The sequence below is a fragment of the Oryctolagus cuniculus genome, chromosome 3 (assembly GCF_964237555.1).
Source record: "Oryctolagus cuniculus chromosome 3, mOryCun1.1, whole genome shotgun sequence".
Classification (NCBI taxonomy): domain Eukaryota; kingdom Metazoa; phylum Chordata; class Mammalia; order Lagomorpha; family Leporidae; genus Oryctolagus; species Oryctolagus cuniculus.
The window spans coordinates 79,356,792-79,383,898 of record NC_091434.1 but is presented as its reverse complement, the minus strand read 5'-3'; the positions used below and the strand labels follow the sequence as shown (position 1 = coordinate 79,383,898).

The following is a 27,107-nucleotide window of genomic DNA, read 5'->3' as shown; positions in this document are numbered from 1 at the left end:
TCCTGTATGAAAGTAAGTTTATTCCAAATAAAATGAATTGTACTTATTTAAATACAATCTACATTATGTTACTATAGAGACTTACTTTTAAAATCGTAAAATAAAAATGCTAGTGTAAACTGACTACTCATTTGTTTTGACAAGCAACAATAGCAGACAATTAAACATGATAGTATAACCAATTTTGCTGTAAGATTATAGAATTAAGGTGTCTACATAACTGTTCACTTGATGTAAATAAAATATTTTAATATAAGAAAATGATTGTGAGTTTTATGTTACTCTGGCATTTTTTAGGGAAGTGTTAGTCCAAAAAACACCACTGATTTGTGTGTCGTCTTGTGATCAGATGAGAAGTGAGTTACAAGGCAACAGCATATAACATCCAGCATTAAAGAAAGTGTAGTAGCCTGAGAACTCTTCAAATGTTTAGAAATGGTTTTGTTGATTTTAGAGAAGGGTGCAATTTTAGGGGGAAAAACACTTTTTGGTTTATCTTAACTAGTAAACATTTTGTTAATAGGAAGTAGTTGATCACCCATGGAGGTGGGGAAGAAAGAACAAATGCCGGCTCCCACGTGTGGAGACATGGTGACACAGTCCCCTCTAGAATTATTCACTGCAGAATTCTGAAATATCACTGGTAGAATGAAAGAGAGAGATGTTTAAAATCATTTTCTGGAGGTTTGAGGTGATGATATGGTAATTTCCTTGTTTGGGTCATTATTTGTTGTATGCACACATCATGAGATCACAATGTTTGCTCCTACAAAAATATCTAACTAAATGAAACTGACTTCAGGGTGGACTACTGTTGATAATGGTAGTGTGTCTTACCCATCTGGCGGGTTAAGGGGTAAAAGTTGTTAAAAACAATATATGATTTTGAAATCCATCAACAGGATATGATATGCATTTTTCATGAACCTTCTTGAATGTACCAGCTATGCATAGATTTCAAAATTTTTGTACCAAACTTTTTAAAATTCCAATTTCATTAACTTTTTGAAATGCTATTGGATATAAAGTATCTCTGCAAGAAAGCTATAAATAAATAACAGCATTTGGGTAATCCAAGATTACTATGCAATGAAAAAGTTCTTAGAAACTGGTTCAAAAATAATAATTAGAAAAATTTTAATATAAAATTAGAAATAATTTGTCAGTTGTTTCTCATCACACATAAAATTCAAATGCAAGTACAGACATTTACAGCTTAAGTAACAAGTTTTTTTCAATGCAACATTGATAACTCTGAAATATAAATCCAATATATTGGAAATCAAAATAACTATACACTATCAATTTCAAGAAGATACACAAAAATTACACAAATGAATATTAGGGACTAATGAATACTCTCACATTTGTTTTGATTGTTAATTATAAGAATTCCCATGTAGGCAAAGATCCTTCTATAGTAAATTTTTGCAATAAAACTTCAATCTTTAAAAACAAATACTTGGCTCAAAGAAGTTTGAATAACTTCTCTGGGCTAGTGGTATTTTATAGTTATTTATATCAGTAGTTTTTAGTTCTTAAGAACAAAAAAATGAAAAGACACTGGGAACGACCCCAAACATGTAGCATCAGAACTGTCTGAAGCTATTGCTCTCATATATTTTTATACAGTTACCCTTTGTTATTGCTCAGGAAAGGACCAGAATGGATCACACTAATCTGCTCACAAATGCACAGGAGAAATGCAGACATACTAAGGATCTTACAGACTAGAAGACAGTTACAGTGCTTATCAGATTAGAGCCAGCTTATTGAACTTTTACGAGTTCTGAGACTGTTATATATTTTAGTACTTTGCACTGCTCTTTCATGGCATCTACTGCAGGCATAGCTGTAGAGTTACCATGGTTTGATGGATGCCCCCTCAGTGGAAAGCTCCATGGGGGCCTAAGCCATTATTTCTGTATGCACAGTACTGAGCAAGGTGCCTGGCACAGGAGAGGAGTCTGATAACCATTTGTTAAATACCAAATGTGAAAGGAAGAGAGGAGGGAAAACAAACAAATAACTTGCCCCCTAAAGTCATTATCATGATGCAGACTTTTTTTCCCCACAAAACTCATTCTCATGTTTTATATTAAATATAAAAAAAGAAAAATAAATACAGCATTTGCCTTGAATTTTTTTTTTCTTTTTTTGATAGGCAGAGTGGACAGTGAGAGAGAGACAGAGAGAAAGGTCTTCCTTTGCCGTTGGTTCACCCTCCAATGGCCGCCGCGGCCAGCGCGCTGCGGCCAGCGCACCGCGATGATCCAATGGCAGGAGCCAGGAGCCAGGCGCTTTTCCTGGTCTCCCATGGGGTGCAGGGCCCAAGCACTCCCTGGCCACAGCAGAGGGCTGGCCTGGAAGAGGGGCAACCGGGACAGAATCCGGCGCCCCGACCGGGACTAGAACCCGGTGTGCCGGCGCCACAAGGCGGAGGATTAGCCTAGTGAGCCATGGCGCCAGCTGAGCATTTCCCTTGAATTTTGTCTGCTTTGAAAGCCAGACTTGACAAACTCTAAGCTGATGAGCTATGTCTGGCAATTTTTGGTGAATACCTTCGTCTCAGACACAAGATCATCTCCCAGCCTCGGCTCTGTCTTCAAGTCTTTCTCTGTGATTTAGGAAACAGTCGCCAATCTACAGAGGTGTCAGGTGGCCTACCAAGGAAGTTTATCAAAACATGGAAGTCTCACATTCAGAGAGCAGCCCATGATTTCTGAGGGGCAGTGCAGCTCCTCAACAGAAAAGCAAAAAGTGTCCTCCAGAATTCAAGTTGAGCAGCTTGACTATTCCAGTACATGCACCCTCATGACCTAAAGGGTGATCCAGGACCAATAGCAGCAACTCGTAGGAAAAGTAGGATCTCAGGCCCCACTCGGGAGCTATTGGATCCGAATTTGCAGTGCAGTAAGATCCCATTCTCCAGGTGGTTTATTAAATAGCAAATCCTCAGAAACACTGTATCAAAAAAGCAAACACCTGGGCCAGCATTGTGGCATAGCAGGTAAAGCTGCCCCGCCTGTGACGCTGGCAGTGGTTCCACTCCGCTTCCATTCTAGCTCCCTGCTAATGGCCAGCAGAGGATGGCCCAAGTACTTTGGCCCCTGGTACCCATGTGGTACAAGTGGATGTAACTCCTGGCTCCTGGCTTTAGCCTGGCTCAGCCCTGGCCGTTGTGGCTATCTGATGAGTGAACCAGCAGACAGATCTCTCTATCTCTGCCTCTCCCTCTCTGTCTGTAGCTCTGACTTTCAAATTAAAAAAAAAAAAAAGCAAACACCTACACAAGCTAAAATGTAAGCAAACCATAAAAAATATTGGTACTATGTGTGACAAATGATTGCTGTATGTTTAGAGAGTTCATAGAAGCCAACAAGAATATAAATAGCCTGATGGGAAAATGAGTAAGTAATCAACCGCACAGTCACAAAGTTAATGAATGTGGAAAAACATTTCAATAGAAACAAAAAAAATTCAAATAACAAAATAGCATTTTATAACCATCTAATTAGCAAATATTGAAAATGATGTTAGGACTTAAACAAGAAAATTCAGGGAAAAACCATTCTCCCTTACTGTTGGAGAACACATTAATTCACTCTAGTTACAAGTTCCTGGAGTGAAATTTGACATTAAGTATCAAATGTGCTAAAATTGTATAAATCAGACATTCTAATCATGTAGTATTTTTAAGAAGTAACTGTGACATACATATGAGAGCTAGCAATGCATTATTTATGATGTAGTGATTGAGAAAATCCTAAATGTTCAATAATTGGTTAATTAATTATACTGAATTCAAATGCTATTATTTACTATTATTTACTTAATTATTTACTATTATTATAGGACTATTATTTAATCATTAAAAACCATGCTGTAGGAGGTGGGCATTGTGGCCCAGTTGGTTATACTGCCACTTGGAATGCAGGCATCTCACATCTGAGTTCCACTTGGAGTCCCAGCTACCCCACTACCAATCTAGCTCTCTGCTGTTGTGCCTGGGAAGCAGTGGATAATGGCTCAAGTGCTTAGGCTCCTGCCACTTGAACAGAGTTCCTGGCTCCTGGCTTTGGTACATCCCTGGCTGTTGTGGGCATCTGGGGAGTGAACCAGTAAATGGGAGATCTCTCTCTCTCTCTGTCTCTGTCTCTTTTTCCCTCTATCTTTCTCTTTCTGTCATGCTGTCTTTCAAGAAGATCAAAATAAACAAAAAAGAGATTGTTTTAAATCCTGTGAAATGATAGCTAATGACTATCCATTGTAAATATACATCTTAGCATGTAAAAAGACATAGGCTGGCGCCGAGGCTCAATAGGCTAATCCTCCGCCTTGTGGCACCAGAACACCGGGTCCTAGTCCCGGTCAGGGTTCCCGGATTCTGTCCCGGTTGCCCCTCTTGCAGGCCAGCTCTCTGCTGTGGCCAGGGAGTACAGTGGAGGATGGCCCAAGTACTTGGGCCCTGTACCCCATGGGAGACCAGGATAAGTACCTGGCTCCTGCCATCGGATCAGCGCGGTGCGCCGGCCGGAGCGCACCGGCCGTGGAGGCCATTGGAGGGTGAACCAATGGCAAAGGAACCTTTCTCTCTGTCTCTCTCTCTTACTGTCCACTCTGCCTGTCAAAAAAAAAAAAAAGACAGATACCCCAATATCATGTGCACTATGTATAAGCTCTGTAGGAATATGGGTGACTTCTTTGCGTGTATACATGCATCTGAAATCTCCTTCAATGGAGATTTAATACTTTTCTGAGTAGAAAGTAATAAACTTTGCAGTGATGTCCTGGAATTAGTTTATACTGGCTCACAGGAGCCAATTGTTGAATTTTCAGAGCCAGTTGTTAAATAGCTATTTCTTAAAAATCTAAATTAGGAGTCTGCATTGTGGCACAGCAAGTTAAGCTGCTATCCAGGATACCAGCATCCCACAGTGAAGCAAAAGTTCATGTTCAGGCTGCTCCACTTCTGATCCAGCTCCCTGCTAATGTGCCTGTGGAAGTAGTGGAAGATGGCTCAAGTGCTTGGGCCCCTGCCACCCAAATAGGAGACTCTGATGGAGCTCCAGACTCCTGGCTTTGGTCTGACCCAGCCTTAACCTTTGCTGCCATTTAAGGGTGAACCTAGCAGATGGAAGATCTCTCTGTCTCTGTCTCTCTCTGCAGTTGCCTTTCAGATACAGAAATCTTTTGAACAACTAAATTACATAAGCTTATAACAAAGTAAATCATATCAAAATGATGGTAATAAACATAGAACTTGTGACTTCCTGGTCATTTTATTCATCCACTCTTATCTGCCATCTTGAGGCTATACAGACCTCTGGTATCTGAATGGGGGAATTACTATACAACGGTGTGCTACTGCACCTCCCTTCCCAGCCTTGTCTCCTGTGACCTTATTTTGGAAGCTTGAAATAAGCCTTTGTGGGAGTACTTACACCACAGAGACTGGCACATGCTATCACTCGAGACTTTTTTCCTTTTCCCTAATGTCAGTCCATTTGTGTTGCTGTAATGAAATATTTGAGACTGGGTAACTTTATAAAGAAAAGAGGTTCATTTAGCTCACAGCTGTAGAGTTTCAAGGCTCTGCATCTGGTGACAGCTTTCTTGCTGGAAGAGTCTAAGACAGGCCAGAGTATCTCATGGTAAGAGACCCTGTGTGTGTGTGTGTGTGTTTGTGTGTACACATGTGTGCCTCCCCTGGTCTCTCTTCTTAAGGAACCACAGTGTTCAAAACCCATCCTGATGAACCTCATCACCACCGCCACCCAAAATGCCCTGTCTCCAAACACCACAGTCAGATCAGGTTTCCACCCTCTTAAGATTTCACTGTGAGTGTGAAATGTCATCGTGTCAACCCTTGGGAAGCCCACCCAGAAAGCATGGCAGCCAGACAGCACAGCACAGACTTCAAGCAACTATTTCTCGTGGAAATGTGGTCCTTGGGGAGGCAAATGGAAAGGAAGATTCTCCAGCCATAAACAAATTAGAGAGAGGGATATAATTAAATTAGTTGCGTTCTTCCAGGGCAATTTCAGTATCTGAAAGGTAAACATTATGGCCTGTTGTTCTCACACCAATTCAAGCCAGCCTTAATTCAGCATTTGTTTTGTCTTCCATTTTGTAGCCTCGGTTTTTCTCTCTGTAACTCCACTAAACCACTCGGAACATTCTAGTTTGTCAAACAGTTGAAAAAATAATGACCCCATTTAACTTTTAGGGTTTGGGGTGAATTAAACTGAATAATTTATTTGAAAGCACTTTGGAAACCATGGAAACAGGGTATACCTTTTGACACTTATCACATTGGAATGACCATGGATTTTTTTTTGTAACGTAAAATTGGAAGAAAAGTGTTCATATTTATAATACATTGATATTGTATTTACTTAAAAAATTTGGTCAAGGGGGAATCATTTCAATTTAATCACTTATAAACATATTATTTTTAATAAAAGTGCTCACAAACCCCAATGCCCAAATTTTCTCTTTGTTTATTAGGTTGTGAAACCCTCAGTACACTAATGGAATTTTTTAGAAGTAGCAATTGTATATATAAAGTTTGTACATGATCCAAATACCTGAAACTACAGAAGAATCTGCAAAAGATGACTCTGATGAATTGTTCTCCATGTCCCATCCCTCTTTCTCTGGACTTGGCTGATCTGCGGTTGAATAAAGCAGCTCTTGAACTTCAGGACCATCTTCTTGTGATACATTTTCAGCCTCTGTGAGTAAAAGTTTAGAATGTACATGATAGTGTTAGGCAAGTTTTTTATACAGTGAGCATAACTGTTACTGTAATTTTTAGAACAAAATGAGAGTAGTAAACAGAGGTTACCTGAATATGCTTAAACAATTTGAAATATGAACAGAGTATAAATTTTTTTGCAATGACTGGTTTTGTACAATATGAAAGCTTTTGTTGTTTTTTTTTTAAAAAAAACAAGGATCCTCATTAGAAATTTGTTTTAATAAATATTAATACTTTGAAGTTTTGAAAGATTTAGAATGTTTTTTGTTATGACATGGTATATTTATATTAAATATGGACATAGTGAATAATTCCTTGTAATCATTTAATTTAATCTAAAAAGAAAATAATTAAGTATAATGTTAAACACAAAGACAGGGAGATGATTTCCTGTCTGACCATGACCTTTAAGGAGTAAGTCACTTACTCAGTTACACAAAGCCACATCTGAGCCTGAACTAATGAAAATGCAGAGTTGGAAGTTTCCCTTTAGTCTGTGCTCATGCCATTTTGTTCACTCACTGTATGTTCTACACGAGAGGTACATCTGCTTTAATGTCAGCCTAAATTCACGTATTTTGCATTCTTGGAATTATTTTAATTGAATGAAATATTTGTATCCTTCTTTTCTCCTTTTTTTCCATTCCTCTTTTCTGGCTTCATTCCTTTAGCCGATGTGTAGTGACTGTTTTCTTAAGGGCTCATGTGTGACACAAAGGAAAACACAAGTTCCTGGTCCTTCTCCTAAGGCTGCAATCTGTCAGAGAAGACTGCTGCCATAGAGACACACAGCATCATTTCAGAGGAGCTCACCTTCATGCATCAGGGGAAAAGATGTCCAACTGCGTGTGGAGAATTTCCTGAAGAAAACTCTTGTGACTTTAGACAACAATCCAAGTTGGCTGTGTTTTCGGCCAGATATTATGCATGTTTGGGGTTTATGATTATAACAGCCCATTTAATTTTGTGCTCACCTTAGAACACTTTACATACATTAAATAATCCAATCTTGAAAATAATTCTAAAGGATAAGTGATATTATTACTTGTATTTCACAGAAAGGGAAACAGGCACAGAGGGAAAGCATCTGGCCAACAGTCTCAATCTTGGGAAGAACCGGGATTAAGTAAGTCCAAGAAGTCAGAGTCCTGGCTTCTACATTAGTTCCCTGATGCTGCCATAGTGACATGCAGTAGAATGGGCAGCTTGCACCTGAGAAATTTATTTTTTCACAGTTCTGAACCCAGAAAGTCCCAGCTCAATGTGCCAGCGGGTTGAAGCCTGGTGAGGTCTCTCTTCTTGGTTGCAAACACCTGTCATCTCACTGTGGACCCTCACGTGATGAAAACAAAGAGATGTTTCTATCTCTTCCTCTTCTCATAAAACCTCAATCCTATGACTTCATTTAACTTTACTTATTTCCTCAAGACACTATCTCCAGACACAACATCCTTGAGGGCTAGGGCTCCAACATATGATGTTTAGGAGACACAATTCTATCTATTATATTTTACTCCTGCACTCTCCAAATGAATATCTCATAGCAAAATATATTAATTACATTTTCACAGTCCCAAATATGCTAATTTATTTCATCATCAACTGTGGAGTCTGGAGTCCAAAGTCTCATCTAAACATTATCCAGGTCAGGTATGGGTTAGGCTGGAGGTATGAATCATGCTGAGGCCAATTCTCCAGCTGTGCACTTGTGAAACCAGACAAGCTATGGATTCCTGAATATATCCCAAGAGGGAGAATTAAGAGGGAAGGAACAAGTGGTGGGTTCTCAAGCAAGTTCCAAACCTAGCAGGGAAAATCCCAACAGGTTTGAGACTGCAGACTCTTTGTGTTGGGTTTGTTACTCTGCTCTGTAGCTTCACTGGGATGGCAGATTCACCCTAGGGCCCTGTAGGGCAGCACCCTAGCATGCAGTTCTCGGTGAGGGTGTCTCTGCTTCTAAGGTACTAGGCAGGGTCATTCCAGCCCATAGTACCCAGAAAGGCAGCTCAAACCTTGAAACTGATATGGAAATAGCCTTGTCCCTGAGCCTGAGGTAGGAGTGGCAGCCCTACAATTGCTGAATTGTCGTTGAGGTCACTCTTTCCTTGTTCACAGCCAGATATCTTTACGTTTTCATTCAGCAGAATTCAAGAAGTCCAACAGTTTTTCTTCATTCCATCCTGCATTCCCTGTTACCTTTATTTAAAAATGGCAGTGCCTTTGCTGGATATTCCTATCTATTCCTGACTGTTGCTGAACTGGCTGATTAAGTTCATGATCTCTTTTTCAAATGGTTGTGCAGCCACTCACAGCACTATCTGCAGAACACATTTTCTCCATTTCTTCCTTTTTTAAAAAATATGGGATAGGCTGGGAATTTTCCAAGTCCTCAAATTCTGAATTCTTTTGCTTAACAATTCTTTCTTTAATTCATTTTCTTTCTTTTGCATTTTGCCATAAGGAGCCAGGGGAAACAGCCTCTCTTTCAACAGTTTGCTCAGAAATCACTTAAGCTAAATATCCACATTCATCACTCGTAAGGTCTGTGTTCTACAAAATACTAGAACACCATCCACCATGTTCTTTGCCAGCATGTCAGTTTCTACTCACTGCCCAGTTCTAAAGCCACTTTTACATGTTTGGGTTTTGTTCCAGCAGAACCCTACTTTTTGGTACCAAATTTCATACTGGTCAGCTCAGGCCACTACTGGGTGACTTAAGCAACAAAAATTTCCTCACAGCTTTGGAGACTGGAAGTCCAAGGTCAAGATGCCAGCTAAGACAAAGTCTAGAGATGGTTTTCTCTCCTGGAATTGAGTAAATTGGTCGCCTTCTCACAGTGTGCTCACATGATGGAGTCAGAGTGAACTCTCTCTCTCTCTCTCTCTCTCTCTGTCTGTCTTTTCTTTCCTCCTCCCTCCCTCTCTCCCTCTTCTTGTAAAGTAGCAGTCCTATTGGATATAATTCCCTCCAAAGACCTTATTTCCAGATATAGTCATATTGAGGGTTAATGGTTCAAGCTATGAGTTTTGAGGAGATACAGTTCAGGCCACAGCAATTCCTAATCACTGAACAAAGATAATTATATTATCACCAAGGCCTGCTGGAAAAGTGCTCAGACTGCTATTACTCAGATGTATACTTCAACAAACAGTACTCATACTTAAATCATTGACTCCCTGCTTGACTGTCCTGAAGATATGAAAATTATGTCCCGTTGATTTGGAATGAGTTGGTCAGGAGTGAGCTGGAATGCAGGAAGGACGGGTAGGAGAGTCCCAGAACACTGAAGGGAAGAAGAGAGGCAAGCCCAGTTATCTTCTTAGAGTTCTGTCTATGAAATACATGAAGTCTGCTTTCTTTATGTTAATAAACATCAGAGAAAAAAGAACACTGAGTTCCAGACATGGTTGGCATTTTCCATCCAACCTTTAAAGAAAACCTAGAGGCTCATTTCTACTCTGCTCACTGCTCTCACAAAAGCCCACAGGGCTGAGTCAGCATTCATGACCACTCACTTTGGTTAAGAAGGGGAGAAGCCCCAAATGAGGCAGCTCTGCCCCATGGGACCAGGGAGACAGAGAAAGATAATGCTACTGCTTTTATTTCCACAGGCTTTACCCACTTTTAGAGTGCTTCTCTCTAGCCAGCCAGTACATGAGGAGTCTTCACGAAGTTCATTGCAAGTGCACATTATGGAAAAAACTATGTGGGGATTTCAAAATATTTTTGCAAAAAGATAAATTTATTTTTCTGTCTTGAAAACCATTTATTTATTTATTTATTTACAGAGATACAGAGGGAGAGTGATAACTCCCATCTGCATCTGCTAGTACATTCCTCAAATACACACAGTGGTCAGGTGAAAACAAGGAACCAAGAACTTAATACCGGTCTCTCACATGGGTGGCATGGACCCAACTACTTGAGCCATCACAGACAACTCCCAGCTTTGCAGTAGTAGGAAGCTGGAATCAGGAACAGAGATAGGACCTCAATCCAGATATCATAAGGATGCAGCCATATTAACACGTCTTAATTTCTAGGTCAAACACTGCCCCTCCGCTAGCCTAATTTATCTTTCTTTGTTCTTTTCCATAAACTTTCAAAAGTACCTTCAGATGTAGTTGTGCTGGGAAAATTTGGATAAACTAGTTCCCAAGTAATTTTTAAATAGATACACAGTGACCTAACCATAATGCAAAATTATAGAAATTATAAGTAAAGTAAAAAGGAAGGCGTGTAAATACTTTGCACATGTTCTAAGAAATGTCATAATACAGGCATTACATGAGATTTGCTCTTTCCTGAACAATCATGCCAATAGACACTTTCCTAAACAACTTACCCAAAGGTAAAATGGCAGGTACTCTCTAACTTTGGGGGTGGGCATAACAAAGTTTTGTGTTACGTGAAAAGTTGCCTTCTAACGTCTATTGATACAGTGAGGCCAAAATGATCTGGAAAACAAAACACCTAAAATGCAGTCATTTCCCTTTGAAATGTAAGTCTTAGAGTGTTTGTGAAGGACAGTAATAGTCCCAGGAAGTCTCTAAAAAGAACTTACCATAAAAGGGGGCGGTTTGGGGTGGGGCCCAGACTCATCCTTGACTTGTGCAGGAGAGATGTGACTGGAAGTGCCCTTAGACTCAGCAAACCAACATTAAAATTAAGCTGTGGGGAAATGCCTCGGCAATAATACCTGACTGCAAAATATCTTCTCTTGATGTTGCAAGCACATGGTACTACTTGTGATGGGGAAGAGCTTTTTTTCTGCAATAGTGATAAGCCCTGGGACTTGTAGGGGACAGACCATGGAAGATCATGGAATCATCCCCTGACTTTTGAAAGCTGGATTGTCACCTTTGGTTTGATAGGCTCCCTGACTTCTTGAATAACTCCAGAGAGAAGGGAGAGCCGTAACGTCTCCTTGAGCTTTCTACTTCATCGCAATCTTGAGCATCTGGCACTGCACAGCATTTGTTCTGAGTGAAGAAGCAGGGCCTTGCCCCGCCATCTTGTTTGAAGTATACTCCTCAGAGTTGATTTAATATCATTTTACAATTATCTAGGGTTTTCAAATAATTAATAATGTAATATTTGACTGACTGTGTCTATTTCTCTAGTGTAAAACATTTTTTAACAATGTGTGTGTGTCTGTCTATGTATACACAAACACATATACGGAGTACCTCAAAAATTACTAAAATGGAATTAAAAGAAATTTAATTTATTGCAAAAATTTTCCACTTTTTCAGAATATGCATTTTCCATGAACTATTTGAAGATTGTGTGTAGTGTGTACCCACAGAGAAAATGGTGGCAGAAGCAGTGGAAGTTGCTGGTGGAAAGTTCATGGAATTCGTCTGACTTTTAAAAGCTCCATTGACCAGCTTTAAATGGGTAACCCCACAAATATCTATTTTTAAGCATACTTCAAATAATTTGTAGAAAACAGGAATTAAAAGATGTTTATTTTCATACAAAACAATTGTGAAATCCATGCACTGTTTTCTCATACTGTGCATTTGCATGAACTTTTTGAAGTATCTTATTATTTAAATACTTCTGTATTTAAAACTGCTGGACAAAAATAAAAGTATTTCATAAAATAATATATCAAAAACAACATGGTATTTCTCTAACAGTTCAGTAATTTTGCTTCATGGCTCAGATTTATTTTTATGTCACCTATGACTATCAATTTTTACATTGCATATATAATTTAGAAAATTTTGTTCTGGACCTCATTCTATTGGAAAGTATGATTTATGGGAAGAGGGACTTTGTATATCTCATTTAATTCCATATTCCCAGCACCTAGAACAATACCTGGAAATCTGGAATTCACTATTTGTTTATTGAATAACTGATTAAATGAAAAGAGAAATAAATCACTTGGCAGTGATTACAATGAGTATGATTGACTTATTAACCTTTGTAATTATCTTAATACGACAATTTTGAAAATATAGGAAACATACTAAACATACTATAAAAAGTGGTTAGATTAGATTTACAAATAATATATGTGAAAGTGTTATAAGATGTTATTTCTACTACTGTTATTGAATAATTTTTAAAATTAAGTATTGTTGATATATGTTATTAAATACAAGCCTTTCATCAAATCCTTAATACATTTCTTAAAAACTTATAGAAAGGTTCAGAAAGATATGTCGAGTTGTAATGACCAAATAATTATTTTCTTATTTCTTATTATTTCCTGTTATTTATATATATTGAACGTTAAGAATGCCTTGATAAAAACCCAGCAATCATCATGTTTTCAAGACAAGACAGATAGTGGAAAGGGTTTTGGTTGGACTCACAGTCAACTGTCAATATCCTAGCCCAGTTTGCTGAGTGTTGTGATCTTCAAAATGTTAATCTTTTCTAAGGCATCGATTTCCTCATTTGTCTAGGGACAAAACAGATGATCCATCAAATCCCTTACAATTTTACATTTTACTTCTAAAAACCTTGATGTCTGACATTGTGTCTTTTTTAAACTCTCAATCATTAAGTATATCATGCAAAATCTTCTACAGCAAAATTAGAAATACCTGCATTGCTCTCCAAGAACTCGGTGCCTGTTAACTCTTGCGCAAGTTTATCATTTCCTGTTTGACGGAGAACATCCAGAAACGTGGAAAACCAGTTTTCTTTCTGCACAATCCTTTTTAGTAGTTCTCGTACCCCTGACTCATTCCCATTGTTTTCTGCAGCAGAGATCTGTTTTAAGAGAAAAGTATAATTAAAAAAGATGAATATCTTCTGAAAAATTTCAACAAACTATCCTTTAGGGAAATTGAACAATTAAGCGTAAGTATAAAAAAGTGCTTTATATTCAAATTCTAAAGAAAACCACAACATTACTTAAGCAACTTTGAATTCTACCAGGAAAGAAGCATCTCTGAGCCAAGCATCCTTTTAAACATGCACTGTTGTTTGTAAGCCATTGAGATAGCCAAGCCTGACACTGAGGAAATAAAGGTTTTATCTCAGCCAATAAAGGTTTTATCTCAGTCTCAACAAGCGTAGAAGAGAAGGCATCTTTACTCTCTAGACATGTTATGTCTCTTTTCATCCACTTATTTCAGTACACCTAAGGCTCATTGTTTCTATATATGAAAAATCAAATCTTTCTCAGACAACTTCTGTTTCTTCCCTATTACTAATATGAAGTAATTACTACACATTCATATTTTTGCTTAGTTAATATTTTTCTTATTTTATTGATATAAATTGTTGTCAAATGTGTTTTTATTTGATATTACAAGAATTTTTTATACATTGATTCCTTTTTTAAAATATGAAGAAGGGACCCTCGCTGTGGCATAGCAGGTAAAGCCACTGCCTGCCCAAATGGGCACCGCTTTGAGACCAAGGTGTTCCACTTCCGGTCCAGCTCTCTGCCGTGGCCCGGGAGTGCAGTGGAGGATGGCCCAGGTGCTTGGACCCTGCACCCACATGGGAGATCGGGAAGAAGCTCCTGGATCTCGCTTTCAGATTGGCGCAATGCGGCCATCTGGGGAGTGAACCAGTGGATGGAAGACCTCTCTCTCTCTCTCTCTCTCTCTGCCTCTCCTCTCTCTGTTTAACTGTGACTTTCAAGTAAAATATATAAATCTTTTAAAAAATTAAGAAAAACTATTTCTACAGCATTTATTATGATCTTTATCATTCATTTACCTTCCCTTTCAGATTAATCTAGTAAATTCCTTTTTCAATGTGTATAATTTGTTATTACCACAGTGAATTTCCCTGGGTCCTAATAAAGTAGTAAACATTTGAAGAAAAGACACCATGCCATGTTTAGAGCAGAAAGAAATTAGCACATCATTTGCATTCCATAGCATCAGGCAAGCCACTTCATCTCTATGGAACTCAGTCTCCACACGAGGGAAATGAAGCAACTGAAAAGAATTTTCAGGGTTCCTTCATCCTAGATGTACGTGAGAATCACCTCTGGAAACTTAAAAAATACTGATGTCTAGGATCCACCCTAAAATATTCTGATTGATTTTGTCTATGTTAGCCCATTTTTTTAAAAAAGGAATGCTAACAGCACCTCATGTGATTCTAATCAACAACCTAGATGAGAAACAGTGACTTAGATAGTCTCAAAAGTTCTTATCAACAATTGACAATCTTCTACAGGTATGATCGGATTGTTTAATGTATTTTTTCCTACAAAATTCTAAAGCTATAAATATATCCCACATGGCTTTCTTTTTTTTTTTTTTTTTTTACAGGCAGAGTGGACAGTGAGAGAGAGAGACAGAGAGAAAGGTCTTCCTTTTGCCGTTGGTTCACCCCCCCCCCCCCCAAATGGCCACTACGGCTGGCGCGCTGCAGCCAGCACACCGCTCTGATCCGATGACAGGAGCCAGGTGCTTCTCCTGGTCTCCCATGGGGTGCAGGGCCCAAGTACTTGGGCCATCCTCCACTGCACTCCTGGGCCGCAGCAGAGGGCTGGACTGGAAGAAGAGCAACCGGGACAGATTCCGGTGCCCCGACCGGGACTAGAACCTGGTGTGCCGGCGCCGCAAGGCGGAGGATTAGCCTAGTGAGCTGCGGCGCCGGCCTTCCCACATGCCTTTTTAAAAAAGGTTAATTTATTTATTTGAGAGGCAGAGTTACAGAGAGAGGGAGAGACAGAGAGAAACGTCTTCCATCTGCTGAATCACACCCTAAAAAGGCCACAACAGCTGATGCTGTGCCAAAGCTGGGAACCAGGACTTCTTCCAGGTCTCCCACTCGGGTGCAGGGCCCAAGCACTTGGGCCATCTTCCACTGCTTTCCCAGGCACATTAGCAGAGAGTTGGATTGGAAGAGGAGCAGCTAGGACTGGAACCAGCATTCACATGGGATGCCAGCACCCCAGGTAGAAGATAAACCCATTATGCCACAGCCCAGCCCTTTTACATGCTTTTAATGTCAGGAATTTGTTAGCTGCCACAAATTTAGTGTTAGCTATTATTATGGACAACTGAGAAAGTATCTACTTTTACAAACATTTCACTAACATTTTACACAGTACAGAAGAGCATGTCTACCCAAAGGATATTTTATTTTTATTGATGAATAGTTCATAATGCTGTTCTAAGGGCTTTGTGTGTATTAGTCCAGCAGCTAGAGTATTAGCACATTGTACTTATTAGAAATGCCAGGCACAGAGATACTTACATGTCTAGGGTCACACAGCAAGTAAGTGGCAAAAGTAGAGTTTGATCCTGGGCATTTGGCTTTTGAGGCCAAATCCTGAATTCTCGATTACAATTAGAGCTAATAATTTTCTGCATGTTTAAGTACGTACACTATCTGTGCAATTTTTAAGAAATTTCAATTTTGTTGCTGGAAAGGTCATTAACGATGTTTCCTACCTTTTTTGCCTAACAGATTGATGAGCTGGAGGGAGGCTGACTTGAGTACTCAACCTTGTGTTGGAAGAAATAAACTTGGTTTCTAGCTGAACCAATCCTAGTACATCTGGTTGTTCTAGGAAGTGAAAGGTGTGGGGATCTCCAGGGCTGAATCACCCACCTGTCTTCAGTTGTTGGGATGATATCAAAGCAGCATAGAAATGTTTATGCGATCACTTGTGCTCCAGATGGCTGTCTAATTCAACGGGTGTGCCAAACTGACATGAAGCAGCATGTCAAGAGGAGGGCAGTACAGAGGCACTCGCTTACTGAAAAGGATCACTCTACTATTGTGATTTATAAGATGACCCTTGTAAATTGTGCTGAGGCTCTCATTTTCCAGTAGTTCCTCACATACAGTAGACATTTTGCAACCACTGTTGGAAGCATGAACACTGATTAAGACTACAGCAGAAACTCCAGGAAAGCAGGACTGTTTGTGTTTCTCTTGTCTTCTCACCACTAGCATGGTTTTTGGGGACAGAAACTGGGAGATGGGAGTGGGAACCCTCAGAGAACAGATCAAGTGAATAATGTCTACTGCAAAACAGGAAAAGAATGGCAATAAAAAGAATTTTTAGAAGTTGTGTTTACTTAGTTAAGCTAAGCTTAAATATTGACAGCTTTTAAAGCTGTCGGAAAAAAAACAAACTTGGAGGGCCTATGCCCTCCAATCATTTCCCAATTCTCAGCAAAGCAACTCAACATACCATGTGTTTTCGAGTCTTGTTGAAGACATTTTTTTAAATATATACAATCAATCAATCTTGTATCTAACACACTTATTAAGCACCAACTTAATCCTGGTTAGACTCTGGGAGGCTAAACATGAAAACAATAATTTCTCCTTCAAATCAGTTTAGTACAGGAACTTTAAGAAGCAAATCTGAATTTCAACATAGGAGATTTACCTAAATCCTTGAAACTTCAAATTTACAATAAAGTTAAAAAGGTGCATGAACAAAATTCAACTTATTCATATCAAAACAGTTCATTATTATTTATAAAGCTTCTTCATAATGTATCATTTGAAACTGTGAGAATAAAATTTGCTATGGTGTTCATTTTCATGGGTAAAGTCAAAGTAACACACATAGTAAAAAGCAAATCCATATGTTCCCATTCTAAAACTTCGTGGTTTCCCATCACATTTTGCCACTATAATATAATCATTCATTTTTGACTTCACATCAATACAAATTCTTCAAACTAGGTTGCTTCCTTCCATTGTCCACCATAGCTTATTTTTGGAGCTGATAATACTTGTTAAATGATACATGTAAAATTATTCCAGACTCTCACATGGACAGTATTGCTCCTCAGAGAGCCCCAAATACACAGCTCTTCAGGCTCCTGTGAAATGTGAATCCAGAGAGGGTCTGGGGTGCTTTGGTCTTAACTATTACACCAAAGTTTCTTTGTATCTCCTTTATGTCAAATCCTTTTGCATCACTGCTAGCTGCCTCCAAGCATGCCAGAATCAAGAACTTGGATAAAATCTAGCTGGCAGAAATTCAATCCAGGCAAGACAAAAGTGATGCTGATAGGCAGAAGTATTTAGAGTAAATAAGGAGAAGTGCTGTTTCACTGGCAGTCGGGACATCATCCCCACCAAACACAAACAGCTTTGTGGTGTTACTGGACTCTGTTGCTTCTGGACTTCCTAACAGCTACTGTGGCTGGAAATACCATCTTCCATCTCCAGCTGGCTTGAAGGCTGCACACTTTCTTCCAAATTAAGATTTTGCCACAGTGATGTACACATTTGTCATATCCAGCTGGACTACTATAATGCGTTCTAGTTGGTTCTCAATACACAAAATGACATAAACGCCACAGACAACAGTGTAATTTACTTGTTGGAAAACTAGCCATCAAAATCAGATGTATGTTTTGGTCTCTGGATAGGTTCTGTGTCTGTCAAGTCTGCGAGGGGCCATTAACTTTAGTCATGAAAGACCAACTCATGTCATAGAGTATAGCCAATCTATCTGATGCCCAGACTTTATACTAAAGATATAAACAATTGTTGCATCAAAAGACCAAAGGGAAAGATGTCAAACTCATAACATGGTACACAGCTTTTGGCTTTTAGATTCAAGTTCATTTGCCTACATGCTTTCAAACCAATTTTTTTTTTACTTACAAACCTGAATAAGTCAGATTAAAATAGGAAGGCATTTATATATTTCACAACATTTTCACTCTTTGAGAAACAGTGAACATTTTTCTGTGCAAAGTACTTAGTTACAATGCTACCTTTAAAAGATATACTATTCTTTCACTAATATGAAAAAGTCAACTAGCAATATGTTTTCCCAATGAATTATGTGTAAATTTTTAGTCCCAAAGAATGCTGAAACTTTGATTGGAGAAAAAAAGGGGGGCAGGTGTTAGGATGAGTGGTTAAGACACCATTTGATATGCTCACATCCTGTATTGGAATGCCTGGGTTTGAGCCTGCACTCTGCTTCCCATCCAGCTTCCTGTCAATGTACAGTCAATGAGGCAGCAAGGGAGGGTTCAAGTATTTGGGTCTCTGCCACCCATGTGGGAGACTTAGCCTGAATTCCAGGATTCTGACTTAAGCTTGGCCTTGTTCCAACTGTTGCCAGCATTTGGCAAATGAATCAGTGGATGAGGGCTCTCTCTTTCTGCATCATTTTCTGATGCTCTTTCAAATAAAAATAAGTACATAAGTAAATAAATAAAATTTTAAAAATGAGGAAAAATACATGTATGTGTATGTAATTTCCTCACTTGGTCCAAGACTAAATGTAAACTAGTACAACCATTACTGAAGACAGTATGAAGATTCATCAGAAATCTGAAAATAGATCTACCATATGACCCAGCCATTCGACTCCTAGGAATTTACCCAGTGGAGATTAAATCAACATATGAAAGAGTTATCTGTACTTAGTTCAGATATGGAATCAACCCAGATGTCCATCAGTTGAAGACTAGATAAAGAAACTGTGATATATATATGGAGTACTACTATGAAGTACTATTCAGACATAAAAAGAATGAAATTTTGTGTTTTCAAACAGAATGGATACAACTGGAGACCATTAGGCTTAGTGAAATAAACTAGTTCCCAAAAGACAAATATGTTTTCCCCCTGAATTATGGTAACTAATATGATATAAAAATGTAATATAAAATCAGTTGACATTTTGAGATTTGGTTATTTATAGCCTGTGTCTATACTCCTGAGGAACAGTGTTTTTTTTTTTTTTTTTTTTTTTTTTTTTTTTTTCTGAATTCTTTACTTAGTTGAGGGTTAAGCTTGTGATTATAAAGTCATTACAAAGTTTAAAAGAAAAACAAGGAAGAGAAAGAAGGGTGGAAATAAGAGAAGGAGAGTGGGGAGGGAAGTATCATTATGTTCTTAAAACTGTATGTGAAAAACATGACATTTTCCCCTTTACATAAATAAAAAATAAAATATTAAAAAAACACTAAATAGCATAGTGTAAAACATACAGCTGATACTGTTTCCAGTATCTGACCTCTTTTTCTTTTTTAAAAAAGATTTATTTATTCATTTCAAAGGCAGAGTGAAAGAGAGATTTTTCAGCTGCTGGTTTACCCCCTAAATGACTGCAACCGCCAATTCTGGGCCAGGCCAAAGCCAGCAGCCAAGAACTCCATCCTGGTCTCCTCCTTGGGTGGCAGAAGCCCAGGTACTAATGCCATCATCTTTTGCTTTCCCAGGTAAGTTGGCAGGGAGCTGGATTAAAAGTGGAGCAGCTGGAACTTGAACCGGCGCTCTAATACAGGATGTTGACATCTTAAGTAGAGGCTTAAGTCCCTGTGACCTTTTAATAAAAAAGTCAGTCCCTCTCACCTTTTTATTCCTAAAGGGCCAAATAATAACTACTTTAGATTTGGAAGCCTAACAGGTTCTTTCCAAACCCACAGGAGTAAAGAGTCATGGTCAGTATGTATACATGAGTATGACTGTGCTCAATAAAACTTCACTAACACCAAATGCTGAAAATTCAAAAATCTAAAGATCATCTCTAGCTTGTAGGCCTGCAAACAGCTAGTAACAGCCTGAGTTCAGCCCATGAGCCATAATTTGCTGACCTTTGTTCTGTGGAACTACATTAGATAAGACACAACATTCAACACTTTAGGACCTGATGGTCTTAGCTCTACATTGTTCTTCCTGGAAGACCTTGAGCGATTTTTTTATTACCTGCCTCAGTTTTCTCATCTGTAAAACAGAGTTAGCAACATTAGGATCTACATGAACTGTGATAATATAGGTCAAAAACTGTAGTCATTGCACATAGTTAAGTGTTCAATAAACATCACCTATTAGTATACATCATCACTAAAGCTATTTATTTAATTTCAGTGAAAGGATAGAGTATTAACACATCTGTGTTTAATTTTTCAAAATCATACATTGACTAGAAATTCTCTCTTCCAAGAAGAGAATCAAATTGGCCGAAAGATGTCAAAAGCCAATTGCAATGGGGCAGATGTACAAGCAATGCCTGCTCTGCCAATCACCTAAAATCCCAGGTCCATCTGGAATACCACCTACCCGATTTCTGTCTTCAGTGGTCAACAGGTCCTCCTCCACGCATTTATCTAAGACATCTCGAACTAGAAGGCTGTCTACCAGCGTGGGCTGCAGGAGGTTCAGCAGTTGGAAGCATTCATCATGAGTGTTCTCGAATGATGGCGAGGGCAGGTCGGCGAGCTCAGGATTCAGGTAGCGGGCTGCTAAACGGCTGCCAGCGCTCTTCAGGGCCTCCACAAACTCGCGAGCCCAGCCCTGGGGCCAGATCTGCTTCTCCAAGGTGCTCAGGAGCAGTTCAACTGCTTGCACATTCCCAGAAGTGTCGGCTGTCCTGTGGATCTGTTCCCTCACATCTGCAGGCAGAAAGGTCAGGTGGTCCAGGACAGGCTCCACCTGGATGTACATTTTCACTCTGGCCCGGAAGCATGAGAGGAGATAGAGGAACTTCTTGTCTGCGGAATAACCATTCGACATCTTCAGTCCTTGGAAAAGGGAGAGGATTCCCTCCACGGAAAGGTGAACAGGTGAGGTAACTGCGCCTCTGTCAGCTGCCCTGCGGAAGCAGGCTCAGTCTGCAGCGTTGTTCCAAACGACGGCGAAGAAGTCGCGGGCAAGGCCCCTAGGCCAGCGCCCAGAACCCAGTCGCACCTGGACAGCCTGGCAGGTGGGCAGGTGGGCAGGTGGGCGGAGCCTGGGCTGCTGCTGCGGAGAGTTCGGGGCCGAGGGCGAGGACGAGGCTCCCTTGGACTCTGCGCGGCGCGCGGGGTCCCGGGCGAGGCCTCTACACCCTGGGAGAGAGCTGTCTTGAGTCCTGCCTTCCGCAGGCGGCTTTTCTAATCGGTGAGATACTGGTTTCTGTTTCGATTCTCTTCCCGGGACGTCGCCTAAGCCGTCCCCCCAGAGAAGTTGGTGTGATCGGGGAGGAGCCACCTTTAAGTCGGCCGGGTGAAGACATTCCTTTGATGAGAGGAAACAAGAAAAGGAATTCTCCCCGGAACCAAGTGAGACAAGCGGCACTCCCGCCGTGCTCCCCGGGCCGGTGTTTTGTCTTCCAGGCAGCGTTCCGCTTCAGCCGTCACACCCCTTTGTCAGCTAAAATTTGAGGGCAGAGCAACTTGTGATTTCGGACTTTCCGAAAGAGAAGTGAAGAGAAAATGCTCCTTAACATGAGCGGGAAGCAATGTCCCTGCCGGCGCGCTGACAGGGAGAGATGAAGCCAAGAACACACCAGTCCATAGTCCTGGGACCCTAGTACCCCAGGAAGAAGTCACCCCTGTGGCCTTCCTAATATAAACCTGACCTCCTGTGGCGTCCCAAGAACTAGCTTATTCCCCAGGGACTTTGGGGGTTGGCTATGAGAAAGTAAGTGCTGATAGGCAGTTAACTTTTCTGCCTCGTGCTTAAATGGCTGGTGTTTAAAGAGCTCTATCCTGGGACTGGCTTTAACCAATTCAGTCCAGGAGGAAGTCCAGAGAGAAAAGGTTGGTGTTTCCCAGCTGTAACTTCCTCATATTCTTTAATAGGCAACTTTCTTTTAATAAAACAAACAAACAAAAATCTCCACAATTTTATTTTTGATTTAGCTGCCATTCTTTTCTTGGATTCAAGACAGCAAGTTTTGGCTGAAGCAGCTAGCAACTTAATTAGCAACTAATGTACCAACTTGTGGTAAACATCAACATTTGTTTATGTCAGGAGAGAGTGAGAGAGAGAAAAAAAAGGAACCCACACTGTAAAATACCAGCTTGGTTTCAGTGCAGCAGCCCCGTAATTGTGTCTTTCTAAACTAAGGAGGTATCCTGTGGCTATTGATGGTGGTGTGCACACAGTAATTAGAACCTCACCGCCAGAATTGTATGGGTGGGGAGCATCATTTTGGGTCTCAAGAACGTATTGAGGAAAAGGAATCTGTTAGCAAAGTGCATTCAGTGAGCCTGGCTGTGTGGGGGAAGGTTGGTGACTCTGGACTAGGTTAGAGAAATACAGAGTCCCAGTGTTGACATGGGGGCGGACAAAATATCCACACTAACGCTTTGTAGCATGTTGTCTTACTTTATTCTCTCTCTTGCAAGGAACATATTTACAGCAACCAGTAAAATAATGTGCAGCTAGGAGGCTATTGACGATTTCTTCCTGGAATAGGAGTTTTATTTTGGTTGACTGTAGCAGATGATCTGTCAGAATTCCCTGTGAAAGTTTCTGAACTGAGTGGAACCTGGATCCTACAGGTAGACCAGATTTGTAATGTTCTTTTGTGCTTCTTCTTTTTTTAAACATTTGTTTTATTTATTTGAAAAGCTGAGTGACAGGGACAGAAGGAGAAAGACATCTTCCATCTGCTGGGTCACTCCCCAAATGGTTGCAAAGGCTGGGGCTGGGCCAGACTGAAGCCAGGAATCTGGCACTCCATCCAAGTCACCCATGTAGGTAGCAGAGGCCCATCTTCTGCTGTTTTCCCAGGCCCATTAACGGGGAGCTGGATCAGAAGCAGAGAAGTGTGGAGTTGACCTGGTACTCCAGTATGGGACTGCAGGCAGCGGCTTGATCTGCTTTGACAATACACAGTCCACTACTGTTCCTTTTCTGTTTCTTCATAGAACTCTAGTAATTTGAATAATTGATCTTATACTCAAGCAGCAAAGAATCAAATTAAATGTTTCTACAGAAGTATTCAAATTATTAATTTTTATTATTGGGGCTACAGAAATAATTTTCATGTTATTGTGAAAATGTATCCTTCACTACCCCAGGTGTCTGTGAGTTTCATTCAGCTTGTTAAAGTACGAACTCAACAACCAAAACAACCAACCAACACAAAACCACTTCCCTGGCATCTAACCTCTGTTTTTTGGTTTCAGATACTGGTGAATGAGAAAAAATTGCTGATTAAGTATGGGGAAACAGTTTCACTTACTTGGTATGCAGAATTGCTGTGTTGGGGGAAAAAAGCTGAAAAGTAGATATTTAATAAGTGTTTTATATTCAGAGTTTATCATTCATTTAATCATTTAAAAAATATAAGTACGAACTACTTTCCATATGATCAACCCTGTTCTAGATGCAGTTAATGAAATGAACAAAGACCCTACTTTTATGTAGTTAACATTCCAATGAGAGTGGGAAGACATAAATAATAACCTGAAAGAATATCAGATAAACTTAAGTGGATGAGGTCAGGAAGAATGCTATGAAGATATGGTAAGCCAGATACAAGTGCACACTACAGTTTCACTGTGTGATTTTCCATGTAAACATCTGAGCCTAACCCTCACTGCTAGCGTTGCATGCTGTCTATCAGTAACAATTTATATTTACTCTCAACTAAGCGTCATCCTGCACCCGTAAGAGGCTGTGAGGAGAAATGGAAAAGCATCCGCCACAATCTTGTTAGACCCCTTTCAAAGAAGGGAGGTGAAGCAAGCAGAAGCCAAGCCTCAATTGCTCAAAACATACCCTTTGCTTCATCTATATTTCTGCATGCTAATTTATTTCCTGCTTTTCCTTTGAATGGATGTTTTCAAGTCAAGTTTCTTCTAATAACTTTCACTTTCATCTTCTTCATGGCTTTCTCAGGGTAAGTATCAGTTTTCTTTCTCCTTTGAGGTGAGGAATCCTGCTGATCAACATCTTTGCCATTTTTCTAGCCCTGACAGTTTTTTTTTTTTTTTAACCCAGAGTAACATTTCAGTCTCCATTATCTTTAAGAATCACCCTTTTGTTGCCTATATACTAATTCAGAAATGATGCATAACAAGTTCTCATTGTTTTCTAGCTTTTCATTTGAATTTCCTACATTGAATAAGTAACTCATAGCTGCCACTACAATTTAATGGCCAATAATACATATAGCAGATTTATTTATTTTTTGAAAATCAGACAGAGAGAGGAGAGGCAGAGAGAGAGAGAGAGAAAGAGAGGTCTTCCATCCTCTGGCTCTCCCCAATCCTCAGGCTTACTCCACAATGGCTGGAGCTGCGCCGCTTCTGAAGCCAGAAGCTAGGAGCTTCCTCTGGGTCTCCCACACAGGTGCAGGGGCCCAAAGACTTGGGCCACCTTCTACTGCTTTCCCAGGCCATAGCATAGAGATGGATCTGGAGTGGAGCAGCCAGATCTTGAACTCGGCTAGAACTGGCACCCATATGGGATGCTGGTGCTTCAGGCCAGGGCGTTAACCCACTGCGCCACAGAGCCGGCCCCAGTAATGTCTTTTAAAAAGAAAATGGGGCCAGCGCCGCGGCTCACTGGACTGATCCTCTGCCTTGCGGCGCTGGCACACCAGGTTATAGTCCTGGTCGGGGCGCCAGATTCTGTCCCGGTTGCCCCTCTTCCAGGACAGCTCTCTGCTGTGGCCAGGGAGTGCAGTGGAGGATGGCCCAAGTGCTTGGGCCCTGCACCCCATGGGAGACCAGGAGAAGCACCTGGCTCCTGGCTTCGGATCAGCCCGGTGCGCCGGCCGTGGCGGCCATTGGAGGGTGAACCAACTGCAAAGGAAGACCTTTCTCTCTGTCTCTTTCTCTCTGTCCACTCTGCCTGTCAAAAATTAAAAAAGAAAGAAAGAAAGAAAGAAAGAAAGAAAGAAAGAAAGAAAGAAAGAAAGAAAGAAAGAAAGAAAGAAAATGGTAATAAATTTAGTTTAATGAGAGCCCTAGAATTATAATTCTGTTCTTTGTTTACTAAATTGTATCAACAAAGACCTTATTTTGTGTAATATAAAGTGTTAGATGCTCAAAACCCAGCAGTCTAGAGTTGAGGGAAAGCATAGCCTCTGAGTTCCCATCTCAGCCCTGTCCCTTAGCTACTGTATTGTGATTAGGAAAGTTACCTCAAATGCATCAGTGTAAAATGAGATGATGTCAGTATAATATCCTAAGATTGTAAGATGGAATGTAAGCTTCTTACCACCAGGCCTGCAATGCTTATGTCCTACAAAGTGACTGCAACCCAGAGTCATAAAAACAATGACTGAGAGATGGTATCAGTCCTCAAGCAATGCACAATTTATAAAGGAAATACTTTAGTATGTACTTACTCTCTATAATAACTAGTATTTAGTCAAGTTCCCTTTCTGCAAGAAATCAATAGACTAATTTAGCAGGAAAAGTATTAGGATATTATCACAGCTTGACATTTGAAAAACATTATTAGGCCCAAAATAGAAAAATAAATTAAAATTAAATCTACTTGATTTTGGTACTCATTTCCCAAATATTTACAACAATTCCATTAAAATTTTGGTTCTGGATTCAAGAAGGTCTTATAGAGAAGCCCAATATTTGCCTCATCTTTCTCTAAGAAAACCCAAACAAGGTAGGTGAGTAGCCAAGGAAGAGACCTGAGGCAGTAGAACAGTGAGAACACAGCAGGATGCTGATAACAGGTGTGGCATCATAGAGAAAGAGAAAAAGGAGCAAAGCCAGCCAGGCCCACAGCCCAGGGCATTCCTTGTTGCAGGGGAAAAGGGGAGCAGGAGAGCATATGGAAGTGTACTAACAAAAGATCACTGTAGAAATTAAGAGTGGGAATATGAGAGGGAGTGGGGGGGTAGGGTAGGGGGGAAGTACCCCTATGTTCCTATAATGGTATAAAGGAAATATGTGAAACTTGTATAACTTAAATAAAATATATTAAAAAAAGAAAAATAAACAAATATATTAACGATCACATATAACAACATAAAAAGCAAAAGATCATATAGATCATAGATTTGGCAATAAAACAAGTTTCAACAGATGTAAAAAAAAAAAAAGTGAAATCATGTCATCTATCTTTTTTGTCCACAATGGAAGAAAGGTGGAAATTAACAGCAAAGAAACTTTAGAATTATATGATTAAATGAAGACTTGACAACATGCTTCTGAATAAACAGTGGGTCATAGAGAAGATCAAAAAGGAAATAGAAAAGTTTACTTGAAAACAATGAAAATGGAAACGCAGCATGTCAAAATTTATGGGAGGGGCGTGCACAGTGGCGGTGGTGTAGCAGGTGAGGCCACTGCCTGCAGTGCCAGCATTCCATATGGCACTGGTTCTGCCCCAGCTGCTCCACTTCTGATCGAGCTCTCTGCTGTGGCCTGGGAAAGCTTTGGAAGATGGCCCAAGCCCTTGTGCCCTTGCACCCCTGTGGGAGACCCAGAAGATGCTCCTGGCTCCTGGCTTTGGATCGGCACAGCTCCAGCTGTTGCAGCCAAGTGGGGAGTGAACCAGTGGATGGAAGACTCCTCTCTCCGCCTCTTCTTTTATCCCTGTGTAACTCTGACTTTCAAGTAAATAAGTAAATCTTAAAAAAAAAAAAAAACTTATAGGATACAGAAAAAGCAGTGTTACAAGGAAAATTATATCAGTGTCTTCATAAAAAATGGAAAAGTATCAATTAAAT

At 40.1% G+C, this 27,107-nt stretch overlaps 1 protein-coding gene across 1 annotated transcript in view; it reads right to left on the bottom strand.

Annotated features, from left to right (window-relative positions):
- IFIH1 (interferon induced with helicase C domain 1) overlaps positions 1-25,294 on the bottom strand; it is a 60,516-nt gene extending 35,222 nt beyond the window's left edge. Inside the window, exons 1-3 of the mRNA XM_002712221.5 lie at positions 20,753-25,294; positions 13,330-13,498; positions 6,591-6,737 (exon numbers count right to left, since the gene is read on the bottom strand). Of these exons, the coding sequence (XP_002712267.2) occupies positions 6,591-6,737; positions 13,330-13,498; positions 20,753-21,205 (769 nt within the window). The 5' untranslated portion in view covers positions 21,206-25,294. The remainder of the gene's footprint in view (positions 1-6,590; positions 6,738-13,329; positions 13,499-20,752) is intronic.
- Positions 25,295-27,107: the final 1,813 nt, after the last annotated feature.